Source organism: Phyllostomus discolor, chromosome 3 (assembly GCF_004126475.2).
Source record: "Phyllostomus discolor isolate MPI-MPIP mPhyDis1 chromosome 3, mPhyDis1.pri.v3, whole genome shotgun sequence".
Classification (NCBI taxonomy): domain Eukaryota; kingdom Metazoa; phylum Chordata; class Mammalia; order Chiroptera; family Phyllostomidae; genus Phyllostomus; species Phyllostomus discolor.
The window spans coordinates 7355996-7378447 of record NC_040905.2 but is presented as its reverse complement, the minus strand read 5'-3'; the positions used below and the strand labels follow the sequence as shown (position 1 = coordinate 7378447).

The window sequence follows — 22452 nt, the reverse complement described above, 5'->3', positions numbered from 1 at the left end:
GAAATACAAAGATGTTGAGTGGTTTGCTCCGTCCTAGGCATCTACCAGGCCAGCCATCACCCCTAAAGGTAATGACTTCTTAACTGGGGGAGGGGGGTCGGGAGGTGGTTCCCTGTGTATGATTTCCAGAGCTTATAAGCCGGTTGATTGGTAAGGTTAATTCTTGATACTAATAAAGTGTGTGACTTAAGATTCTAACACACACACGTGCATGCACGCTCAGTATTCTAAAATATTTACATGCGCATTCCCCGAATGATTGGACCAAAGTAGATGAGCCATGTTTAAGTCACCGCCTCCAGGAATCACACACCTTTATTTTTCAGCAACTTTTTTGCAAAATGTCTGTTCCTACATTTATTTCTAGGCTTTAAGAGCAGCAGCTCTTTCTCTTTCCCATCTTTCATTCTATCCACATTTCATAAGCAGCTATTGTTGCCAAACACTACAAGGAACCCCCATCAAATCGTTGAAATGGTCCCTCGATGAACTGTCCACTGACATAATGAAATGTCCGAACAGTAGGCAGCCTGAGGAAGAACAACGTTCTTCAGAACATTTCAACTCAGGGTTGTTGCGTCTCCTGCGAGAACTTTGCTCACAGGGTCACTCGGGCACCTTGACTCCGGGAAAGCCCCAGGGGACCCGGAGTGCTGGGTGGGTGACAGACTGGTCACAGCCAGCACTCTGCACAGCACCTGTCACAGGAGTTCGGTCCCCAGAGTCACACTGACCCAGAGAAGAAGAATTTCCGTCTCCTGATACGCTGAAATATCCTCCTTACTCCAACAGCCTGGGAAATCATACTCAGGCCCTAGATGAAAATGGGCCTCATTCCTGCTGTACATGTGCCATTTTCAGTCCGTATCCCGCCTTCTAAAAGAGATTGCTAACTCCCTCAAGGCAATTAAACAACCTAAGTGAAATCTTATTTTTTAAAAATGAAAGTAAAAGACCAAAAACACACTATAGAAGCGAACCAGGTAAGGTAGAAGTGGAGATAGGTGAGAAGATTTGATGTATTCAGTCTGTCAGGAATTCATTAAGAAATTTTATATAACTTATTCATAGAGAATTTCGTAAATGTCAGGCCCAATGCTAAATGTTTCACACCAGTGATTCCGCGTAATTTGCATAGCAATCACAGGGAGGCAGGGACTGTCCCGGCCCCATTTGCATAGAAGAAACACGCCCAAGACGCACAGTAGCTCAGACCCAGAGAAGGCCTCAGAGGTCCCCAGACTCCAACGCCGTGTCATTGAAGACGTTTGGAGACTGTCTTTACACACTCCTACTAGAGACGGTGAATGCACTCTTTAAAATCACAGTGAAAAAAGGTTTTCCTTTTTTTCGTTTTGTCAGAACCTTCAGCCCTTTAAATTCGATTTTCGATTGCTTCAATGCAGAGCTCCAGAAACCTCTTCCTCGGGCCTGAAGAGAGGCGGCATTGTTCCCGCGTGACTTGGCTTCCAGAAACTCCCGAGTCAACGGCTGGCGGAGTCTCCCCCGGAACCCCCAATTCCTGGCTCCCCCAACACGCTGGCTGCAGCCTTCCAAAGTCCCTGTGAAAGTCGGAAGCCCAGAACTGAGCGCCGTGTTGCCGATGGCTCTGCCCAGCACAGGGACGGCCAGGCGATGGCACGCCGTGCTCACTAGCTCAGCCTGGCCATGCAGGCCCTGCACACACTGCCCCACCCCCACCGCCTTCCAGGCAGCCCCGGGAGGGGTCCGGGGGGCATGGGCCTGGGGTCCTGTTCTCGCAAACCACACTTAACCCCGGCTTCTGTTAACACCCTCTTACATAGTTTGTATTTCTTTTTTTTTTTACTCTTGTTAAAGCTCATCAGAATAGCTCCTCCAATGAGTTTTCATGATTATCAATCATTTTTAACTTTGGCTTTATTACCTCATGAATCAATCAGTTTTGTAACAAATGGGCGTTTTCTCATAAATCACAGTGAGAGAGCAGTCATCAGGTGCAAGGCATTCTGGGACTGAGCAGGAGGAATCACACAGAACCTTTGTCATGCCCGGAGGTGGGTACAGTCCGGGGCTGAAGAACCGAACCTTAGAGAGAAGAGTCTAGTCACCTAAAGTGGTGTCCAAAGCTCAGACCCGGACAACTAACCTTCCTACAAGGGAGTTCAACATGGCCAAAGGTTTCCCGTGTTTCTGGGAGATCTGCTTGTGATTTCCCAGGATCTCTGTCCATTTAATGGATCCTGTTCCCTCTGCTGGACCAGGACTACTGCTGCTCACCGTCCTGTCTGAATATGGACCTTCTCCCAATCACTGCGTCTGCCTGGCCAGCATCTTCTCCACCGAGAGGAAGATCTGCTTCCCTGTCTGGGCTCCTCACGGCCAGCTCTCTCCCAGCACCCCACTTTCTGCACCTTCTTTCTGCACCCCACTTTCTGCACCCAGCCACGTCAGAGGAGCCACGCGCTGGACACGGAAGGGAGCCGTTTAAACAGCCCTCTTCCCATTCCCTGGTTATGGTTGAGCTGGTTCTGGAGCCTGAAAATCGAAGGGAGAAAAGTCAAGAGGCTTTAACAGAAGGTAGGTTAAAAGAAAAAAGGCTTAGAGAGGAAGGAAACCAGGTAAGCACTGCCAGACACCCTGATGGCAGAGTACATGAGGCTACTTAGATATGACGGAATGATCAAAAGAGCCACCTTTATGGATCCTCACTCTGTGGCCGGCGTACTACATGTATCACCCTACTGAGTTCTCAGGACACAGGAGGTGTGAGTTGGTGCTGCCATCTCCATTTCAGAGCTGGGGAAACTGTAACCCAGAGAGGGGTATTTTTGCGTTTGTTTGTTTGTTTGTTTGTGTGTGTGGCTCCCCTGAGTCCGTGGGTAAATAGCAGAGCCGTGGCTTGAACCAAGTCTGTCCACACCATCCCCTGCTGAGCAGGTTTTCAGACGTAACTCCAGGGACCCGGCCGAGTTCAGTAACTTGCCCAAGACTTGGTTGCAGATCTGGGGCTGAGACAGGAGCCTTGCATCTTCCAAGAATATCTTGTATCCTCTTCCCAACATAAAGTGATCCCTTACCCGGGATACAGATTACTATCACTTCCTTTTTGAGGTGCCCACAAACCTTTCATGCATCCCTTTACAAAGTTGCTGGTGTCCATTTCTCCTTTTTTGGACCTTGTAACATTTACATATCTCCACACCTCAGTTTTTACAATTTCTAGAAATGGCTGTTTGGTTCTGTGATATTTTATCAGGTTTTTTTTACTCTCTTAGTACCTGGAGATATATTGCGCCTTAGCACGAAAGCTTGAACACATTTGAAAACACGTTTGCTTCCCGTCTTCTCCCTTTTCTACGGAAGATTATTCACCCTGATGGAAAGTCACAAATAAAATATGAACAGCGGATGCCAGGCCCCGCTCAGCACGTCACGTGTATCCCATTTAAGCCTCACCACAACCTGAGAAGCAAGCACTATTATTATCCCCATGTTTTAGCTGCGGAACTGAAGCACAGCGAGATTTCAGGCATTTCCCCAAGTCACAGAGCCGGTCGATGGGGAAGACAGGCTTTAAACCCAGGACCCGGGAACCAGAGCCGGCATGCTTAGACCACGCCTCCTCTGCCTGGAGTAGGGAGGGCTCATTTCCTTCCATCATCCATTCGTTCACATTCTCCGCCCCAGCTGATGTCCTGGCCCTCCCGTGAACCGGCTCCCAGCACAGCAAAGGGAGATGTTGGTATTTTGTTCCTCGTTGCAGCCTCAGCCCTTCCCTGACTTCAGCAGTGCCGACACATTTCTGGAACTGAATGCTGGTTCTAAAACGCCTTTTGTAAATTGCATTTTAAATCTATTGTATTAGCTTCTAACACAAATCCTCTTTTTTTTTTTTTTTGCTTTTTGGCTATCATGTTTACTTTTGTTGTATTTTAATAGAATTTCACATATTCCTTGATAGAGGCTACAAAGATCGTAAAGCATTATTCAGTACAATTGTTAGATTGAATATTATTACTAGACTTGGTTAAATAAGTCAGTATACAGATCACACTTGAATTACCAACCCATAAATACTTCGATACACATCTTAAAAACCAAAGCAGTACTAGGATAGCATCATTATTTTTTCCTGAAGACACAGTCCAAGCTGATGTTTCTTCAAAGGCTTTATTATGCTCAATAAGCATGAAGCCCACAAACGCAGATACTATAAGAACATTGGTTGAACACCTCATGCCATAAAGACTGAAAGCTGCCATGTAAAACAAAGTCCTGCTTCCCTCTGTTCCATTGTCACATGTCTCCTTCAAAGGACATCGGGTCCAGTTTACTCCGCGTCCTAGTTCCTACAGATAATCCCTTTGCTGAAATTAGTTTGTTTTTGGTCAATGGAGCTGACTTGAGTACTTTCTTCAGGTTGCCTTGTTTCCAAGTGAACAGAAGGACAGACTTTAGTAGGATCAGAGTCCCTCTAGACTGGCTGTGTCCTTTGTTAGTCAACAAATTATATTTTTTTAAAAGGACTATAGGAGCGCGGGCTGCGAACCAAAGTATCACTGGTTCGATTCCCAGTCAGGGCACATGCCTGGGTTGCAGGCCACGGCCCCCAGCAACCGCACAGTGATGTTTCTCTCTCTCTTTCTCCCTCCCTTCCCTCTCTAAAAATAAATAAATAAATAAATCTTAAAAAAAAAAGGATATAGGCCAGACATGTTCTGGGCACCAGGAAAGATCCAGACGAGGTCCTGTTCTCAAGGTGCATATACTCCACCCGGCTGACAGGTAATAAATACATCAGTGAACACAACAGTTCGTTGTTGCCACTCCAACACTCTGAAGGAGACAAATGAAACAACCATTGGACGGAGCGGTGAGGAGGGAGGTAAACTGCCCGGGTCGGCACAGTCCGGGAGTGTCTCCTGGGGAGAAGGCATCAGCCTGGAGGTCCGAAGGAGGAGGCGGCCAGCTAGGGACAATCTGGAGGAAGATCCAAGTAAGTCTGGATCCAAGTAAGACAAAACCTGGCGGGTATGAGAGCCAGAAAGACCAGCCACCGCGATGAGTGAGTAAGGAAAGGGTGGACGGAGCTGAGGTCGGAGAGGTAGATAGATGGGTTCCAGTCATTTCAGTAAGTGAGCACAGAGGGTTTTGAACCGGTGAATGATATACCGGACTCATGCTTTGGAGAGATACGCTGTATAGAGAGGCAAACATGAGGGCAGGGAAACCGGTGAGGAGGCCTTTGAGTAAATCAAGTGGGAGGTGAGTGACTGGATTAGGGTTGTTACATAGGTGTGGTGAGAAATAAGAGGATTTAGGATACATTTTGCAGGAAGAGCCAACAGGATCTACTGGTAGGGTGCTTTGAAGGGGTAAGGCGGGGGGGGGGGGGGGGGGGGGGAGAAATGAGGAATTGCTCCAAGGATTTGGGCTTGAAGGCTGATGGACAATGATGCAAAATACTTAGATAAGGAAAACTTGATTAGGAACAAACGTGGCAATGGATGGTGAACTCAGTAGTTCTTTGGGGGTCCTGTTCAGTCTCCTGTGTCTACACGGCATCAAAACGCAAGGGACGGGGAGGCAGGGAGACACAGGAGGACGGAGTGCAGCAGAGAGGTCTGACTGATGACACAGACTTGGGAGCCACTAGCACAGAGATATGTTGTCAAGCCATCGGTTTAGATATTGTCACCCAAGGGAAAATTATAGGAAAAAAAGGATCAAGGCCTGAGCCCTGGGTGCTCCCACATTTCTTTCAAGAAAAAAGAAACACGCCTAGCAAAGATGGCCTAAAAGAAAACAACCAGTGAAGTCTGGAAAATGAGACAGCTGGGTAAGGGGTGACATCGGCAAGATGGCAGAACAGAGAGCCCCAAACCCGTCTTCCTCCCATGGAGACTCGGATGCAACGACGCACGAGAAATCCTGGAACCAGTTCACAGGCGCCTGCGCCCACACACGCTTGACATCTGCTACGAGGAAGCGGAGAGGAAACTTCTGCGGCACGGTCTCACCAAAGCGTCTCCCCCTGACACAGAGCCACAGAGGTGAGAGGAAACTCCCAGCTCCCAGCTCCTCTTCTGCGGTGAGAAGATTGAACCGTGCTCTCAGTGTGACTGTGTGCGGGTGGAGGGGGCGCCTTGCTGCCTGAGCAACCGGCTTCGGGCTTGCCTGTCTGGGCGCAGCTGGAATCCAGCGCGCTCCAGAAGACTGGACCCCTGGGAGCGTAACAGCTGGGCGGCGTTTTCCTTCTCCAGGGGACCCGCAGTACCACGGACACACGCCAACGTAGCTTGGCAGCCCGTGCCTCAGGGGTGGGGTCGGGGGAGAAGAGGAGAGTATGTGCCCAGCACTCTGGCTCTTGGGGGGCGGGGGGGCCTGCCTGCGGGAGCTGGCTGTTGTCTCGCCTGTCCTGGGGACCTGATGAGACCTGGCATGAGACACCTGGGAGCTGCTGAGAACAAAAACTAGACGGGCAGCCTGATGATGACGGACACCACAGGGAGCGAGAGGCTATGAGATCCTGGAAAAATAACCAGCAACTCCTTCCGATCAGGAATCCGAGAGCACATGTTCAGAAGAGGTCTGAGAGGACCCCAGAATCTATAACCAGGTTGATCATGTCTTTTGGGGGTTTTTTAGATTTTTTAAAATTTATTTTTAGAGAGGGAAAGGAGGGAGATAGAGAGAGAGACATCAATGTGTGGTTGCTGGGGGCCGTGGCCTGCAACCCAGGCATGTACCCTGACTGGGAATCGAACCTGCGACACTTGATTATGTCTTTTTGATAATAACTATCTAATCTGTGTGAGGTGATACCTGTTTGTTTTTTTTTTCCAACTTTTCACCTTTATGATTCTCAAGTAAAAATATGGCATTGAAACAAGTCTTTCCTCCTTACAGAGAGATGATACCGCATTGTGGGTTTGATGTGCACTTTCTCGATTAGTGATTTGTACGTCTTCTCATGTACTGATTGGTCAATTGTGTATGCTCACTGGAATATGTCTGTTCAGGTCCTCTCTGCCAATTTTTTAATCAGACCATTATTATTTAGTTTTTGCTAATAAGTTGTAAGAGTTTCTTAGAGATTTGGGAAATGAACTCATCCGATACTGGGTTTGCAAATATTTTCTACCATTCTTTAGGGTGCTCCTTCATCTTGTTGATAATTTTTTTTTTTGCTGTGCAGAATTTTTTTAGTTTGATGTAGCCCCACGTATTTATGCTTTCATTGCTTGTGCTTCTGGTGTCATATCCAAAAAGTCATTGTCAAAGCCAATATTGAGAAGGTTTTTCCCTATGTTTTCTTCTAAGAGTTTTATAGTTTTATGTCCATATGTAAGTAAATGCATCTTGAGCTGATTTTTGTGTATGGTGTAAGCTAGGGATCCAATGTCACTCTTTTACATGTGAACAGCCAGTTTTCCCGTGCTGGGAGAAGCACCGCTACTGAAAAGACTATCTTATCCCCACTGAGTAATCTTGGCCCCCTTGTCAAATATTAGTTGGCCATGTGTGCCTGGGTTTATTTGGGGGTTTTGGTCTTGTTCCATTGATCAGTGTACCTGTTTTTATGCCAGTAGCACACTGTTTTGATTACTGTTGATCTGTAATATAGTTTGAAATCAAGAATTGTGATGCTTCAGGTGTGTTCTTTTTCAGAATGGCTTTGGCTATTCAGGGTATTTTGTGGTTTCATACAAAATTTAGGATTTTTTTCTATTCTTATCTTATTGCTTTAAGTTTTATGGAATATTATTTATCTGTGAAAAAGGACACTGTTTGATGCTACAACATGGGTTAAACCTGAAGATACTGAGCCCATCATGGAAGGACAAATTCTACATTATTCTACTTACACGAGGAATCTACAGTAGTCAAGTTCATCAAACCAGAAAGCAGAAGGGTGTTTGCCAGGAGCTGGTAGGAAAGGAAAATGATGAGTTGGTATTGAATGGTCATGAACTTTAAGTCATCCAAGACGAGAAGTTCCAGGGATCTGCTGTACACTGTTGTGCTTACAGCGAACAATACTATGCACTTAAAAAATTGATAGGAGGGTTAATCTCACGTTAAGTGTTTTTTACCATAATAAATAAAAAGTGCATTAAGGAGGCAAAAGAAGGACATGTTTCAAAAAGAGAAGTGTGATCAGCCACATCAAATGATGCTGGAAGGTCAAATAATTTAATAATTAGCCTTTATTTTTGGCAAACTTGATAAAAACAATTTTAGTGCAGTGGTGAAGAAATAATGCCATTACTGTGGGCTAGAGATTGAAAGGGCAACAACAACCTGAAGACAGAGGAGATATTTCTATAAAAATTAGAGAAATAGTGCAATGTATAGAGAGGCAGGTGTGGAGTCAAAGGGAACATTTTTTTTTAAAAGAAGAGTAATATCAACATATGTTTGTGCACCAACTAAACTGATGCAGTAGAGACACAGCCCATGATGCAGGAGAGAGAAGGGATACATTTTGGAGTAAGCTTTCAGATTTGAATGAATGGGATCCAGACCACAGAGGAGAAGCTGGATTTGGGTATAAACAGGCCCATCTCTTCCTCTTACCCCAATAAAAAAAAGCAGAAATAGATGTGTGAGGGGCAGGGGAGTTGGTGAATCAATGATGAAAAATAAAAAGTTCTTATCTGCATCTATTTTTTTATATAAAGTAAGAGGTGAGGTGATTTAAGGAGCAAAAAGAAATACCAAATGGTCATCTCAGAGAATAAGAATATAACCTTATGGCCCTGGCTGGTGTAGCTCAGTGGATTGAGTGCGGGCTGTGAACCAAAGCATCGCAGGTTCGATTCCCAGTCAGGGCACATGCCTGGATTGCAGGCCATGGCCCCCAGTAACCTCACATTGATGTTTCTCTCTCTCTTTCTCCCTCCCTTCCCTCTCTAAAAATAAATAAATAAATCTTAAAAAAATGTTTTAAAAAAGAATATAACCTTACTAGGGATGTGCAGTAAGATTCCTAGTCAGACATTCCTAGTGAGTCCAAGGCATTTAGGTTGTATAACTTTTCCAGAAATGTTTAGCCACTGAAGTTCCCTGAGTTTAACAGAGTTGGAGTTTTTCCAGGAAAGCAGAAGAGAAAAGAGTAAGACAGAAGAACTAAGGACATTTTCAAGGGTAGGACTCTAATGCTAAAGATGGAACAAAATTTCAGTTTTGTAGTCTTCCCTTCTAGCAACTTTTTTTTGTTTTCATTTACATTTCTTAATTTTTAATTTAAATATTGTATTGTTTATGCTATTACAGTTGTCCCAACTTCTCCCCCTTCATCCCCCTCCTCCCAGCCCACTCTCCATTTCCACAGTCTATCCCCACACGGTTGCTCGTGTCCGTGGGTCATGCACATATGTTCTTTGACTATGCTTTTCACCTTCTTTCAGCCATTCCCCACCTCCCCCATCCCCTCTTATAGCTGCCAGTCTGTGACCCTTCCAGCAGCTTTTAAGGCAGGCTCTTTACATCCCCTGACCACATTTCTTTTCTGAGAAAAGCTCAGGGCAGTTCATGGCAGGAGTGTGCTTAGGGCTAGCTGTGCTAGGATCATCCTGGTCTTCTTCCTCTTCTCCTCTTCCTCTGCCCTTCCGTCCTCCTCCTCTTCTTTCCCCTCCTCCTCCTCTTCTTTCCCCTCCTCCTCCTCTACTTTCCCCTCCTCCTCCTCCTCTTCCATATGGCAACAGGAGAGTATGACCTGGGACATGCATTGAGATAAGTTCCCATTCACCCATCAGGACTCCTTCAAGTGCATCTACTTCTCTACCACACAACGAGCCAGAAGGGGCTCCAGGGAGCCTAGCAGGCAACTAGATTGCCATTCATCATCGTGCACTTTCCTTCATGGAATAAAAATTCTCCAAGTAAGTGAAGGAGCACAACCATCCTTTATAATGTTGACTAAGGATGAACATGGCTGCTTCATAGAAACCAATTCATAGGAAGAATCCTTCTATGGGAAACATAACTCCTAGCTGGACTTGAAGATAGAGCGGCGTGAGAGCTGTCCACTCCTAGGATGTGAAATGAAATGCAGGAACACAACAAGAGCACATCCACCCAATCAATGGGCCATCTGCTCCAGCACCTGATCTCCGGAGGTGACTAATCCTGGCTGATTCTCAAGAACGTTTAACCATCTCCTCCTGCCCCTCTTCCTGACCCAGTTTCCTCTCTTAATAGAGCATAATAAAAGCATATGGTGCTGTAGAAAGTGGCTGGTGGCGGAGTTCTGTCTGAACCATGACAAATTTCTCTCTTGCTTTCTCCCCTGCCTTCTGGTATATGTGATTTTGATACCTTTCTGGTCTCCAATTTTTTGAGACTGATCTTAATCCTACACAGACAAGGAGAGGTAAGAGAATATACGAGCTTCTTGAGGCTATCAAATCTCATGATCTGAGATCTAGGAGTTCTCAAGATGACATGTTCTCTGGTTTCCAGAGCTAATGCTTATGGGTAAGAGGACAGCCTCACTGGTAGTAATTGGTGAAATTTCCAGATGAACAGAGTTGACACTTTTAAACAACAATAATTAACATGTGTGTATATGTGTGCATGTGAGCATAAAATTTAACCTTTTCTTGAAGGCTCAAAGCAATTACTCCACTAATGTGCTTTAAAACAATGGAACTATTAGAGATTACTTTAAGCATATCATATTATTTGTCCCTATTTACATTACCCCAGGCTGCTCACCTGGAACAATACGGACCCCAGCTGTATTCCTACTTCTGGACCTGTCCGGGGGAATGATTCATTAGGTCGCACCCACCAGAGATCTACTTATAGAAAAGTCAAGAAGCTTCTTGGCAAAGAAGTTCTCTTAAGAGACAGTCAACACACATACACACAGAGAGAGAGCTAACACTGAGAAGGAGGCAGGGTACAGAATCAAATCCATCCTACATGGTGTCCTCTGCCCCGCCCTCATAAATTCACACTTGAGTCTTAGGGCAAAAGGCCAACGACAAAAGAATCACTATTAACTCCAAGAGCTCTTTGGTTGGCATCTATACTACGCAGAAGACTGAACTGTCTGACAGTGTTGGCACCCCCCGCTTAGCGGTGACAGCAGTAGGGGCCGCAGGAGTAGGGGACGGCAGCAACTCCCACAGTGAGGGACCTTGGGCCACAGTGGAGCCCAGGGCCCTGTTACAAGTGAACGTCCCAGGGTTGGCCCTCTGCAGACCGAGCACAGGCCCTGGTGGGACTGCCAGCAGCGGCGGTTTTGGGGGTACAAAACTACGGAAGCACAGGTCCTCTGTGGGTCAGAGCAGCGACGGTGACAACCAAATTGGGAGAGAAGGACAATGGCAGATACCGCGTGGTAGCCCCCACAGCTGGCTTCAAAAAGACTGAAGAATTTACCCGGAGATTTCTAGAACTATTTCTAGAAGTCCATTCAGGAGGAAGCTGGGAGGCGTCGAAACTGACTCTGATTTCTCCTTTGGGCCAGCAGGGTCTGGAGAACACTGTCTTTTGTGTCCCCGTGTCTTCATTTGTCAGTCTTTCCTCATGAACATTCCCTGTTGTTACTGCTGATGGACGGCACTTAATAGTCTTAGCCCTCTTCTTTGTAATTTACTCTGCTTTGATTGGGTGGTGTTGGGTGGAATTAAGCAAGAAAAAATTAGCTCTAAGAAATAATATGAGAAACTTTCCTACGAGCAAAGCATGTGGGTTTTTAACACATCAACATGGTAGTATGCATTTTAGCGATTTGAAATGGTATTTTTTTAAATTTTAGTGATTTTAGAACGTGGATTACGCCAAACCTCCAAAATTCAAACAAGTGAGCTACAACTACATTATGCACGTTTCTGTTCCACGTACCCCACACTTCTAGTAAATGAGGCGTGGTCAGCAAATACAAACAAGATTGATTGTTTTCTTTCTATCAACAACCAATGTACTGCATACCTTTGTTTTTGACTGCTTTCTGCTGCTGCCTATTACTAATTTTTGCCTACACAAAGTTTGTTTTACTCAAGAGCAGTATTGAGAAGTTCCAACATACAGGTAAGCTGCATGAGTCTGTAACCTATAAACATAACCTCGGTAGCTGGGCCTGCAACACAACAGGGGAGGAGCCCGGATGGACGAAGAACCAATGCAGGATGTTTTCTAAATCGTCATCAGTGACCACCAGCATCACCAGATGGACCGATTTTAAGTGCTGCTGATGGCCGATGTCGATGAACAGCCGGACTTGAAGGAAATGAAGGGAAGGGTTTTACATTTATCACAGGACCTCATCTGAACACTTGAGTAGCAATTAAGTCCCATCTATTGTTCGAGGAGCATGGTGAACTGCAACATCAGTTATCAGAAATGTTCCCGACCCGGGCCATTAGCCTGGAGTGAATAGGGGGTTCTGGCTCTTTGACTCCTGATGGCGAAGTTGAACACTCATAGATAGACCGTGGTCAGGACAGAGCGTGGTCAGAGACACACACTTAAATTTGGCTCTGTCATGTACATAAAGGAACGCCTGAGAGATGCCCTATAGCTGCATTTCTCAAATGTAAATGTGTATGTAAATCACCTGGCGATCTTGTTAAAATGCAGCCTATGGCTGATCGGCCTGAGGGGAGGGGCTGAGGGGCTGCATTTCTGCCGAGTTCCCGTGCAGCTGGTGCCTGGCCCGGCTGTGAGGAGCAAGCCTTCAGATCCGCGATGTTCAACCGGTGCGCCGCCAGAGTTTCTAGAACACGCAACACCTGACTATTTAGTCTGGGGCACTCATCTCTTTGCCCTTAGAGTGTCAAATGAAAAAAAAAAAAGACAACAGCCAACACAACAATAGCCATCGGTGTGAATGAATCGAGATTATAAATAATTTATGTGTGCCGTGAGATGAAAAAGTTTGAAAACTGCTGCCTTAGATGATGGATAGAACATGTGAAAAGCACATGTGTACACAAGACAACACTTCATGAAGTCTGGAATGACATACACATCACCTTATATTGACTATAAACAGTTGGCGAACCAGTTTTCCTGTTCAAGAAAAAGTCCTAGTAGAATAAATTATGTTCTTGACATTCTTCCATTTTTTTTCTCTTTAGCAAAATCAAAAATAAAAGTGGGGATTGGAAAGGCAACACAAGAAAGATATTCATCCTTGATAATATTGTTGCTTATGGGTTGCTTGGAAAGCTTAACTTCTATATAACCATCTTAACCTAAAAGATGAAAAAAAAAACACCTGGCTTTTAAAAACAAACTTGTGCATTAGACCCAGTGCCAGACTTGTTCGGTAGATTGTCTCACCCCAGTCTAAACAGACATAGTGCATTACAAGGAAAAGGAAGGAGACGGTCGGCTCCAGGAGCACTGGCAACAAGAAAAGGTTGCTTTCAGGGAAGAAGTTAAAAACGAGGGAAAGCCAGCACAAGAACACGGAGGTCAGAGCTGTGTGGCCGTGTGCACAACTACTTGACCGAAGTAAAACTGTTCTTTTTCATGGGTCTTGGCATTTTCTGTAAGGAATGAAGAAAACAGACAAGTACATTTATTGATTCCCAAAGCACTTCTCTGTTCCTATGTAAAGTATAATCAAGAATGGCTGTTCAAATATTGGTTCGCAAATTGGCCACAGTGCCCAGAGGGCAGGGAGAGATCACAGGAAGAGGCAGGGCACTCCAGACGGGTGTGTGATTGGTAGGTGGCAGCTTTAACCAGCAAGGGAACTCACAGACAAGGCCTGTCCCGGGGCGGCAAGATGAGATCTCCCCACTAGCCTGCCAGACTCCTAGAAGTCTGGGCAGAGGCCTTCATTGGGTTCAGCCACATGCACCATCCAGGCGGCCTCAACAGCACCTTGCTCTTGCAAGGCTGGGACCTTGCAAATGACACGGGCGCTGGGAGTGTGGGCAGAACAAACACCAAGGATGGGGGAGGGTGTGAGGGACCTCCCGCTGCCTGAGTCCTGCTTGTAGTTGTGGGTCCACCGGCAGTCACATCCTGTGTACGAAACCCTCCCGCCTCAACAAAACACACACTCTCTCCGGGGTTCCAGTCCCACAAGATTCTGGCCAATCTTTTATGATCACGTGGTCAACGGACTATAACTATGGGAAGGAGACTTTCATCACAGATCAGAAAACGCATGGCAGCTCCCTCCTGCGGAATCGAAACCCTTCCAATCTTCGAGGTTTGGGACCGTGTGACACCGTTACAGACCTAGATTGCCAACACCTTATCCAGATTAAGCAGCAACTGGCTTGTCCCACCCCCACCCTGATGGATCTCCGTACAATGGTTCTGCGGCCACCATGGTCACAGAAGTCAAGACCTCTTCGGCGATGCCAGAAACCCCTCTGACTCACCAGGAATTCATCAGACTCCCCTGCACCTGCATCTTACACTTTGTCTCCCTGCTTCCATCCTGTTTATCCTCTCTCCCCTGCCCGTGGAGAGAGGAAGCATCGTTCAGAACCCAGCACACCAGGGTATAGTTCAACAAACATGTATGAATGAAAACCTAGTCTGGTGTCATCAGAGAGAAGAGAAAAAATTATAAATGGCACCGAAATCTGAGGGCCTGTCCACGTGTCCTGAGAGCACCATTCCTTTGAAAGATCCCTGCAAGCAAAACTACTGGGACCAACTATTAATTTCATTCCTTAGGCCAGTCAGCCGCAAAGGATGAGGCCATTTAGATGCAGAACAGCCTACCGAGAGGTCTGGCTCTGAAAACAGTCAGGATGCCGATGCCGAGGAACGTTTAGAGGCGGGAAGCCTCAGCACGCATGCCGGGCAGTATCACACACCTGCGGACTGCCCTGAGCACTGGCCCTGCTGCCACCTGGCTTAGCTGCCCCGAGTGGGTGGCCTTGTAAGGAGGCAGCTCTTCACTCTCCAGCTGTGTCACCTATGAAAACTTGACGCTTCGAGGACGACAGAGGAGCAGCTCCTTTCCACGGGAGCACTTGCGTGGCGTGTCAGGAGTGGTTTTAAATGGTGGAGATAATTACTTAATTCACGCTGTAGCAACTGGCCAAGTAAACACGTAGCAGCCAGGAAGCTATTAGCATGATTTTAAGGCAATTATTCCATTAGTGTTTAATAGTCTCCAATTAGTCTTTTCTGACGATGGCAGTTTGAATGTCTTTTTTTTCCTCCCAGAATTCTCATAGTTATAAGTAATGCAGAAAAGCACCACAGCCCATTTTTTAGACCTGGATTTGTATATATGGACCTACCAAATCTTCATTACAGAATCACGGAGGAATTGGGGGGTATAGACTCGGAGAAACAGTTTTATTTCTCAGAAGTGTTGGGGGGTGGCCACGGAAAGCTTTGCAGGGATCTGCTTGCAGGGAGTATAATGGCAACAGGGGCTGGGGAAGCACTAGAAATTTCCACTGCATCCAATGCCATCACCCTTCTGTCTCTAAGTCTACCAGAGTGTCAAAGTCTCTGGCCTCAGGCTTTCAGTGTGTTCCGTGGGGAGAAAAGGAAAATCGCCCTCTTCCTGCTAATGCACATCCCCGTGTCCCTTTCGGCTGGGTCAGCAGTTGTTGCTGCTGAATGACCCAGGTGCGAATGCCGAAGCGCTGTGCTCCAGATGTCCTGGGAGCTCTTCCCTAAGGCCCACGTTGGGGGTCAGATCCCTGAACCGATACTAGGTCATTTGCTTTCCTGGAGCTGCAATTCTCACGTCTGTGAAATGGAGTTAACAGTCCCAGCAACGCCTGCTCTGTGAGGCGCGGGGAAGGACTGGGTAGTCTGTGGGTATGCACCCTGGAAAGTGAGGCGTGACAGAAATGCCAGAGGTCCAGACAGGGTGTCATCGCATCTCTGAGAACTAGCCATGTGAATTTAAGTTTTTAACCTCCCTGCGTCTCTGGAGAGCCACAAAGCAGAAGCCTAGTGTCCGAGTCGCTGCCTCTCCCACCTTCCGTGTGTACAGAAATGCCCAGGGGAGGCCCTGGGAAGGCAACTTGGAAAACCAAAGGAGAAAAGAGGGTAGGAACGCCCGTGGAAGGGAGAGTGGCATTTTGCCAACTAAGGTGTGTACTTTCTACCATCTCCTTCAAAAGAGCAATCCCCAGGCTCACCCAGGTAGCAGGGACCGTAGAATGGGGAAGCTGGCTTGTGCTTTTCCCTGGAGACACCTGGGCTCTTGGGAAGCTACGTCTTGAAGCAGAGCAACAAGAAAACAAACGCTTCCGAGTTGGTGCTCCTGTTAGAGCGGCCAGATCCACTCGCCTAACGGCCATTGATTTACATTACTGATCAATTCCAGCACTGCTGGTTAGAGCCCCCCCGGGGAGGGGGGGGCTTCTAATCTTTATTTCCATTGCTGACACTTTTACAGCTGTCCCCATTTCCCCCCACGTGGCCCACATCCATCCAGACCCCAGCTTCCCTCTACTCATCACCACACTATTCTAAGAGAACCTTTCTTTTGCTTTTTAAAAAAAGTATTGCTGCAAACCGCCGCCCCCCTCCCTCCAAACCCCGTGGCTGGAAGAGGGTGCTAGATGGGGCAAATCAAGAGGAGGCAGAACAGAAGGCCGAACTGAACTTGATAACCAGGCTCAGCTAGGGTAAGGGGTGGGGGGACTACCTGTCCCTGAATGATTTTCCTGCAGCCAGGTCCTAGAAGGATGAGGCGTCCACTCCCTCAGCCCAAGTGAAAAGTGAAATTGGTGCGGAAGTATGGCTATGTCCCCAGCTACCACCATGGTACGCTGTCCTGAGATGTCCTCCCCCCTGCACACCTGAGCTAGGTAGGGGCTGCTGTGCGCACACGCCCCAGAGACCTGCCCTGTCCTCTGGTCCAAGTCGCGCGCGCCATGCTGGAGCCCGCGGATGCCTCCTGCCTCTCCCTGGCTTTGCCAGGCTTTCTGTCTCCCGGGCGGTCTGGACACGGTGCAGTCACCTTCTCCCCGGGCGTGCCTGTTACTAATACCACCCCTCCGCCACTGCTCACGCAGGTTCCGCTGCCTGGCTCTGCCCGGAGCATCAAACCCAGAGTCCGCAAGGGCTCGCTTTCCTGAGCCGAGGGCTCGGGTGCTCGTTGCTACCAGCGCCGGGACAGCGATCCAGAGGGTGGCCACCCCGGCCAGGCCCTCCGGGTCCACACAGACTACAATACGGCGCCCTCCGCACCTCGCCCCCAGCAGTTCCTAGGTCAAGGGCAGCGATCACACCGCTGCCGGTTCCTCAACTTTCGTCACTCTTGGGGAAGCGGTTTGTCTCTATAAAGGAGACTGGGGACAGATATAAATGACTCAGGTAGGCTGTACCGAGAAATCGACCAGATCCTCTGGATTCCGTGATAGGGATGGAATCAGAGGTCCACGCGCTGGCGCTGAGCCCTTAGGACAGCGTGCGCGCGGTCACCCCACAGACCCAGATGCCCCCCCACCCAAATCTGCAGAGAAAACTGAGACACCAGGCGCCCACCTAGAGCCAAGGCTTCCCCCTGCCCCGACCCTCCGACACAGCCTTCTTCCAAAGCCCAGTGGAAAACCAGTCACCTTGACTCTCCGCGCCACAGCCCCTAGAGGTTTGGAAAAGGCCAGGAGGCCAGAGGCTCCTAGGGCGCGCTCTCGTGGCCCGAGATCCACCTCTGGGGGTGAGTTTGCCTCCCAAGGGCACCGTGGCAACTTAGCACCGAGTGGCAGATAAAGCAGGGCGGGGCAGGTGGAGCGGGCACCGAGGGAGCGCCTATGCTGCGCGCCTACCTGGGATGGCCAAATTGGTGAGGGGGATGCTGTGGATGCTCTCCGGCAGACTTGCCATCCAGTCGGCGAATTTCAGCTCGATCTTCCCCTGAGACGAGGCCATGGTGCCGGTGGCGTGCTGCGGGTCCGCGCACTCCTCGGGCAGGCTGGCAGGCTGCTGCCGCTAATCCAATGTTTGCTCCAGCCCCGCTAGAGTTTACACTCCGCTCTGCGCCACACCCACAGGATGGCGCAGGCACACGCGGATTTTAATAATTATTCCAAACACCCCATGCTCCCCAGTGCCTCTGCCAGACTCCTCCGGAGCTTTGGTTCCTGACGTCCGCGCTCGGCTTTCTCCTCTCTCCCCTCCCTCCCTGACTCCCTCCGCCCGTCCTTCCCTCCTATGCGTCTCTGCCTTTTCTCGCCATTCTGCAGCTCTTCTTGGCTTCTTCTTTTTTTTTTTTTTAACTTGGTTCAAGCAGCTGCTTTGCCCGTGGTCTTCCTCCGCCCTTTGATGTGACTACCTGGTCCTGCCGTGTACAGGGCAGTCTTGTGGTTGAACCTGAAATCTTAGCAGACCTTGGGATGCTGTCATCTCAGGAAGGGGAGACGCACCCACTGGCTTCAGGACTCCGTGCTATCGCCAAAGAGCTTTCCTTTTTGTAAGCGACAACAGGTTATGTTTTTTGCAGCGGCACCCCCAGGCCTGCTAATAACCAAATGATGGCCTGACGTCAACCTCTTGCCTAATCTGGGGAGCAGGTGACTCGTGTGCGTAAGGTCTAGGTGCTTCTTCCTTAATCCCTAGCGCTGGGTTCCAGACATGTCCAGGGAGAGAAGCCCTTCGACTCCGCTTCTCCCGTCAGGAGAAGCCTATGTGGTTTCCGTGGGGAAGGCTACCTGTGGCCCTGCTCAGTCACCATCACGGCTCTCAGGTCAAGCCCGAAGCCTGATGGTGGAAGAAAAGGACCACGTTTCTCGCTGACATGCTGTCATTCTTGCCAGTAGCATTTGGTGGAACTTATTTGGCACCACTCAAAATGATCTGAGTGACTGTCAAAATTTTCACTCCTTGGCAGACTAGGGGGATGTGCCTCTCTCAAGAGAAATCACTCGTTGAGCCTCCAAAGAACTGTCTTGGCCCACCTGCTCTCAGATGGGAAAGAGAAGAGAAATCATCAGGTCTTGCAAATGTGATGAGAAGATGAAAACCGAGGTAGGAGAGAGAGCTGTGAAACACGGGAATGATTATTTCACTTCAGTAAGCCATATAGTGCTAAAAAAAAAAAAAAAAAAGCAACTAGCCCTGGCTCAGTGATTGAGTGCCAGCCTGCAAATCAGAGGGTCACCGCTTCAACTCCCAGTCAGGGCACATGCCTGGGCTATGGGCCAGGTCCCCAGTACGGGAGCACGCAAGAGGCAACCACACCTCCACACCTCGATGTTTCTCTCCCTCTTCCTCCCTCCCTTCTTTGCCTAAAAATAAATAAAATCTAAAACAACAACAACTAAGGCTTGCCTATAATACAAGGATGTAGAATTCAGGGAATATTTCAGAGGGGAAGCACTTTGGAAAACACGGAGAGAGGAGAGATAATGCCTTCTCTTTATTTGCTGTTGTCCCATGGAATCAGTTTATAGCTTCAGGAGGACATGGTGCGATTATTGTTAAGAATGAAAAGGAGATGTACTGGGATTTTTTTCCAAGGTAAGCCTTAATATTCCTTTCTTTAAATTCTTTGTTTTTATTTTAATTGTTGTTCAAGTACAGTTTTCTGCCTTTTACTCCTATCCCAGCCCACACCCCCCCAGCCCTCCCCATTTCCCTCCTGTTTCCTCCCTGCCTTATTATTGTTCATGTGTCCTTTATACTTGTCCCTGCAAACCCTTCCTCTTTTCCCCTGAAATTCCCTCCCCTCTCCCCTCTGGTCACTGTCAGTCTGTCCTCTATTTCAGTGTCTTTGGTTATATTTTGCTTGTGTCTTTGTTTTGTTGTTTAGGTTCCTGTTAAAGGTGAGATCATATGGTATTTGTCTTTCACTGACTGGCTTGTTTCACTTAGCATAATGCTTTCCAGCTCCATCCACGCTGTTGCAAAGGGTAGGAGCTCCTTCTTTCTCTCTGCTGCATAGAATTCCATTGTGTAAATGTACCATAGTTTTTTGATCCATTCATTTACTGATGGGCATCCAGGTTGCTTCCAGCACTTGGCTATTGTAAATTGTGCTGCTATGAACATCGGGGTGCATAGGTTCTTTTGTATTGGTGTTTCAGGCTTCTTAGGATATAGTCCCAGCAGTGGAATTGCTGGGTCAAAAGGCAGATCCATTTTTAGTTTTCTGAGAAAATTCCATACTGTTTTCCACAGTGGTTGTACCAGTCTGCAGTCCCACCAGCAGTGCACTAGGGTCCCCTTTTCTCCACAACCTCTCCAACACTTGTTGTTTGTTGCTTTGTTTATGATGGCCATTCTGACAGGTGTGAAGTGGTATCTCATTGTGGTTTTAATTTGTATCTCTCTAATATTAGTATTCTTGCTCACACAGTAGAATCACATGCGCTTTTGATGAGAGCGAGAATTTAGCTCACTGTGGGGTTCTCAGTCATGAGACCTACAAACCCACCTCCTGGCTAATGCTGGTGCTCTGTGGGCATCGCAGAGGGCAACGGGGAGAGTGCCAGCCTGGGAAGCAACTGCTCTGCCTCTGGGGAGTGTGGGCAGGGCCTCTCGTCTCCGTCAGCCCTCGTTGTTTCCATTATCAGATGGTGATAGTAACCCAGAGACTCCCGGGGAAGAGTCCAGGAAAGAATGTGTGTGAAAGAGTCCAGCCCAGTTGTCTCTGATTATCAGCAAAGCGTCATACAAAATGGGAGACTCACGTTTCATAAGATGACACGTGTGTATTTTTCCTCTTTGCCTTTTCTATCCTTATAAAATACCTGTTTTCAGGATGATGAGAAAATCACTGAATTTTGGGAATATTTTTAATAAGATACACTTTAAAAACACGCCTCATTTGAGTGTGTTGAACTTCTGAGTTTCTAAAAGTTGACAAAGCATGTTTAAAAAATGAAACCACATTAACTATTGAGGAAAGTTGCCCCTATAAAGGATCATACACTGTGTCTTTTGATAAAGCAAACAAATAATCCCGCCCCTGTTTTATCTTCTTTGAACGTCAGAATCTTTAATGTACTAGGTTTTGCATAAAACCTTACATTCCTCTGCATGCAGTCACTAGAAAGGAACAAGAAGTTGATAGCTCTGAATTTCTCTCTAGACTTTATAATCAATATCTGAGGCAATTTTATGACCCAGTCATAATTATTATGGCTTCCCAATATTATCAGTTCTGCCACCACTTACTAAATGATAATAGGAAAACCATGTAATTTCTCTGGACTTTAGTTTATCCACTGCGTTAATCAGGGTTTTTCAGAGGAACAGAACCAGTTTATATATAATACAGGGGAGGGCAAAATTAGGTTTACAGTTGTAATACAAATACATAATACAATGATTAATAATACAAGAATAAACTGTGTTTTGAATGCTCGCCACTGTAAGCCTACTTCTGCCAACTCTTATACATATGTAATAGGAAAGATTTTAAGAAATTGATTTGTGGGATGGTGAGCACAGGCAAATCTGAAAGGCAGGCCAGCAGGCCGGTAATGCAGGGAGGATTTCTATGTTGCAGTCTCGAAGCAGAATTACTCTCCTTCAGGAAACCTCATTCTTTGCTGTAAGAATGGCCTTCAACTGATTGGATGAGGCCCACCCACTTCACAGAAAGTGATGGGCTTTACTCAAAGTCCAATGATTGTGTATGCTAACCATATCCACGAACACCTTCATGGCAACATCTAGACTAGTGTTGGGCCAAACTACTGGGCATCAGAGCCCAGCCACGTTGTGACATAAACCGTCACACCCGCTGGCACGCTGATCTAGCATTGGTTATTGATCTCCAGAGCTCCTTGTAACTCCGTTATTCTGTAGTTCTGTTTTCTTTATGATTCTTTCTCATACACGTAGCTGGTGGAAATAGCGAGAGAAGAATGTAAATATTTACCTTTGCTTTTTTACTGTATCCGAACCACTCAAGGTAGAGATCAACATTTTTCTCACTACAAAATACTAATAATTTTTAATTGTGGTGCCAATAGTAGCCAATTGGTTTTTAACAGACTCTTTTGAGCATAAGTGGAAAGAGAAAATTGACTTATTGCAGTGGTGTCATGCTGTTATCGACAGTTATGTAATCCTCAGCTGTCCATCAAAATCCCACTACGCAGTTTGTAAACGCTGCTTATTCGGAATATTTTCTTAGTTTATATATTCTTTCACTCTAAAAAAAGGCTCTTTGTTATGTATTTTCTTTCATTAGTTCATAATATTTCTTAACTGTTGGAGTTATAGATTTTTTTCAATTAAATTGAGGTTGACTTATGTTCTGAAAAACAAGATTTGTTATAAGTCAGCAAACATTAGAACACATTTCAGCTGAATACTATTAAATTCTGCTTAAAACAATCCATGCAAATCATTGAAAAACACAATGTTCAGAAGCATAGAGTCCCAAACTTAAAATATATACAAAAGGGCAATAAAGAACCTTTGTAAAATGAACTATTAATATAACAGTTAATGAAGGAGTTATAATAGCTATCTATTTTATCATTTTCTACAACCAGTGCCTGGATACTTTATTCAAAGAAATTTATTTTATTTAATTATAAAAATGCTTTTTGTACTTAA

General features: G+C 46.8%; 1 protein-coding gene across 1 annotated transcript in view; it reads right to left on the bottom strand.

Moving 5' to 3' along the window:
* The window catches only part of PLCXD3 (phosphatidylinositol specific phospholipase C X domain containing 3), a 151605-nt gene extending 133547 nt beyond the window's left edge, over nucleotides 1-18058 (bottom strand). Inside the window, exon 1 of the mRNA XM_028524017.2 lies at nucleotides 17709-18058. Coding sequence (XP_028379818.1) covers nucleotides 17709-17811 — 103 coding nt within the window. The 5' untranslated portion in view covers nucleotides 17812-18058. The remainder of the gene's footprint in view (nucleotides 1-17708) is intronic.
* Between the last annotated feature and the right edge of the window lie 4394 nt (nucleotides 18059-22452).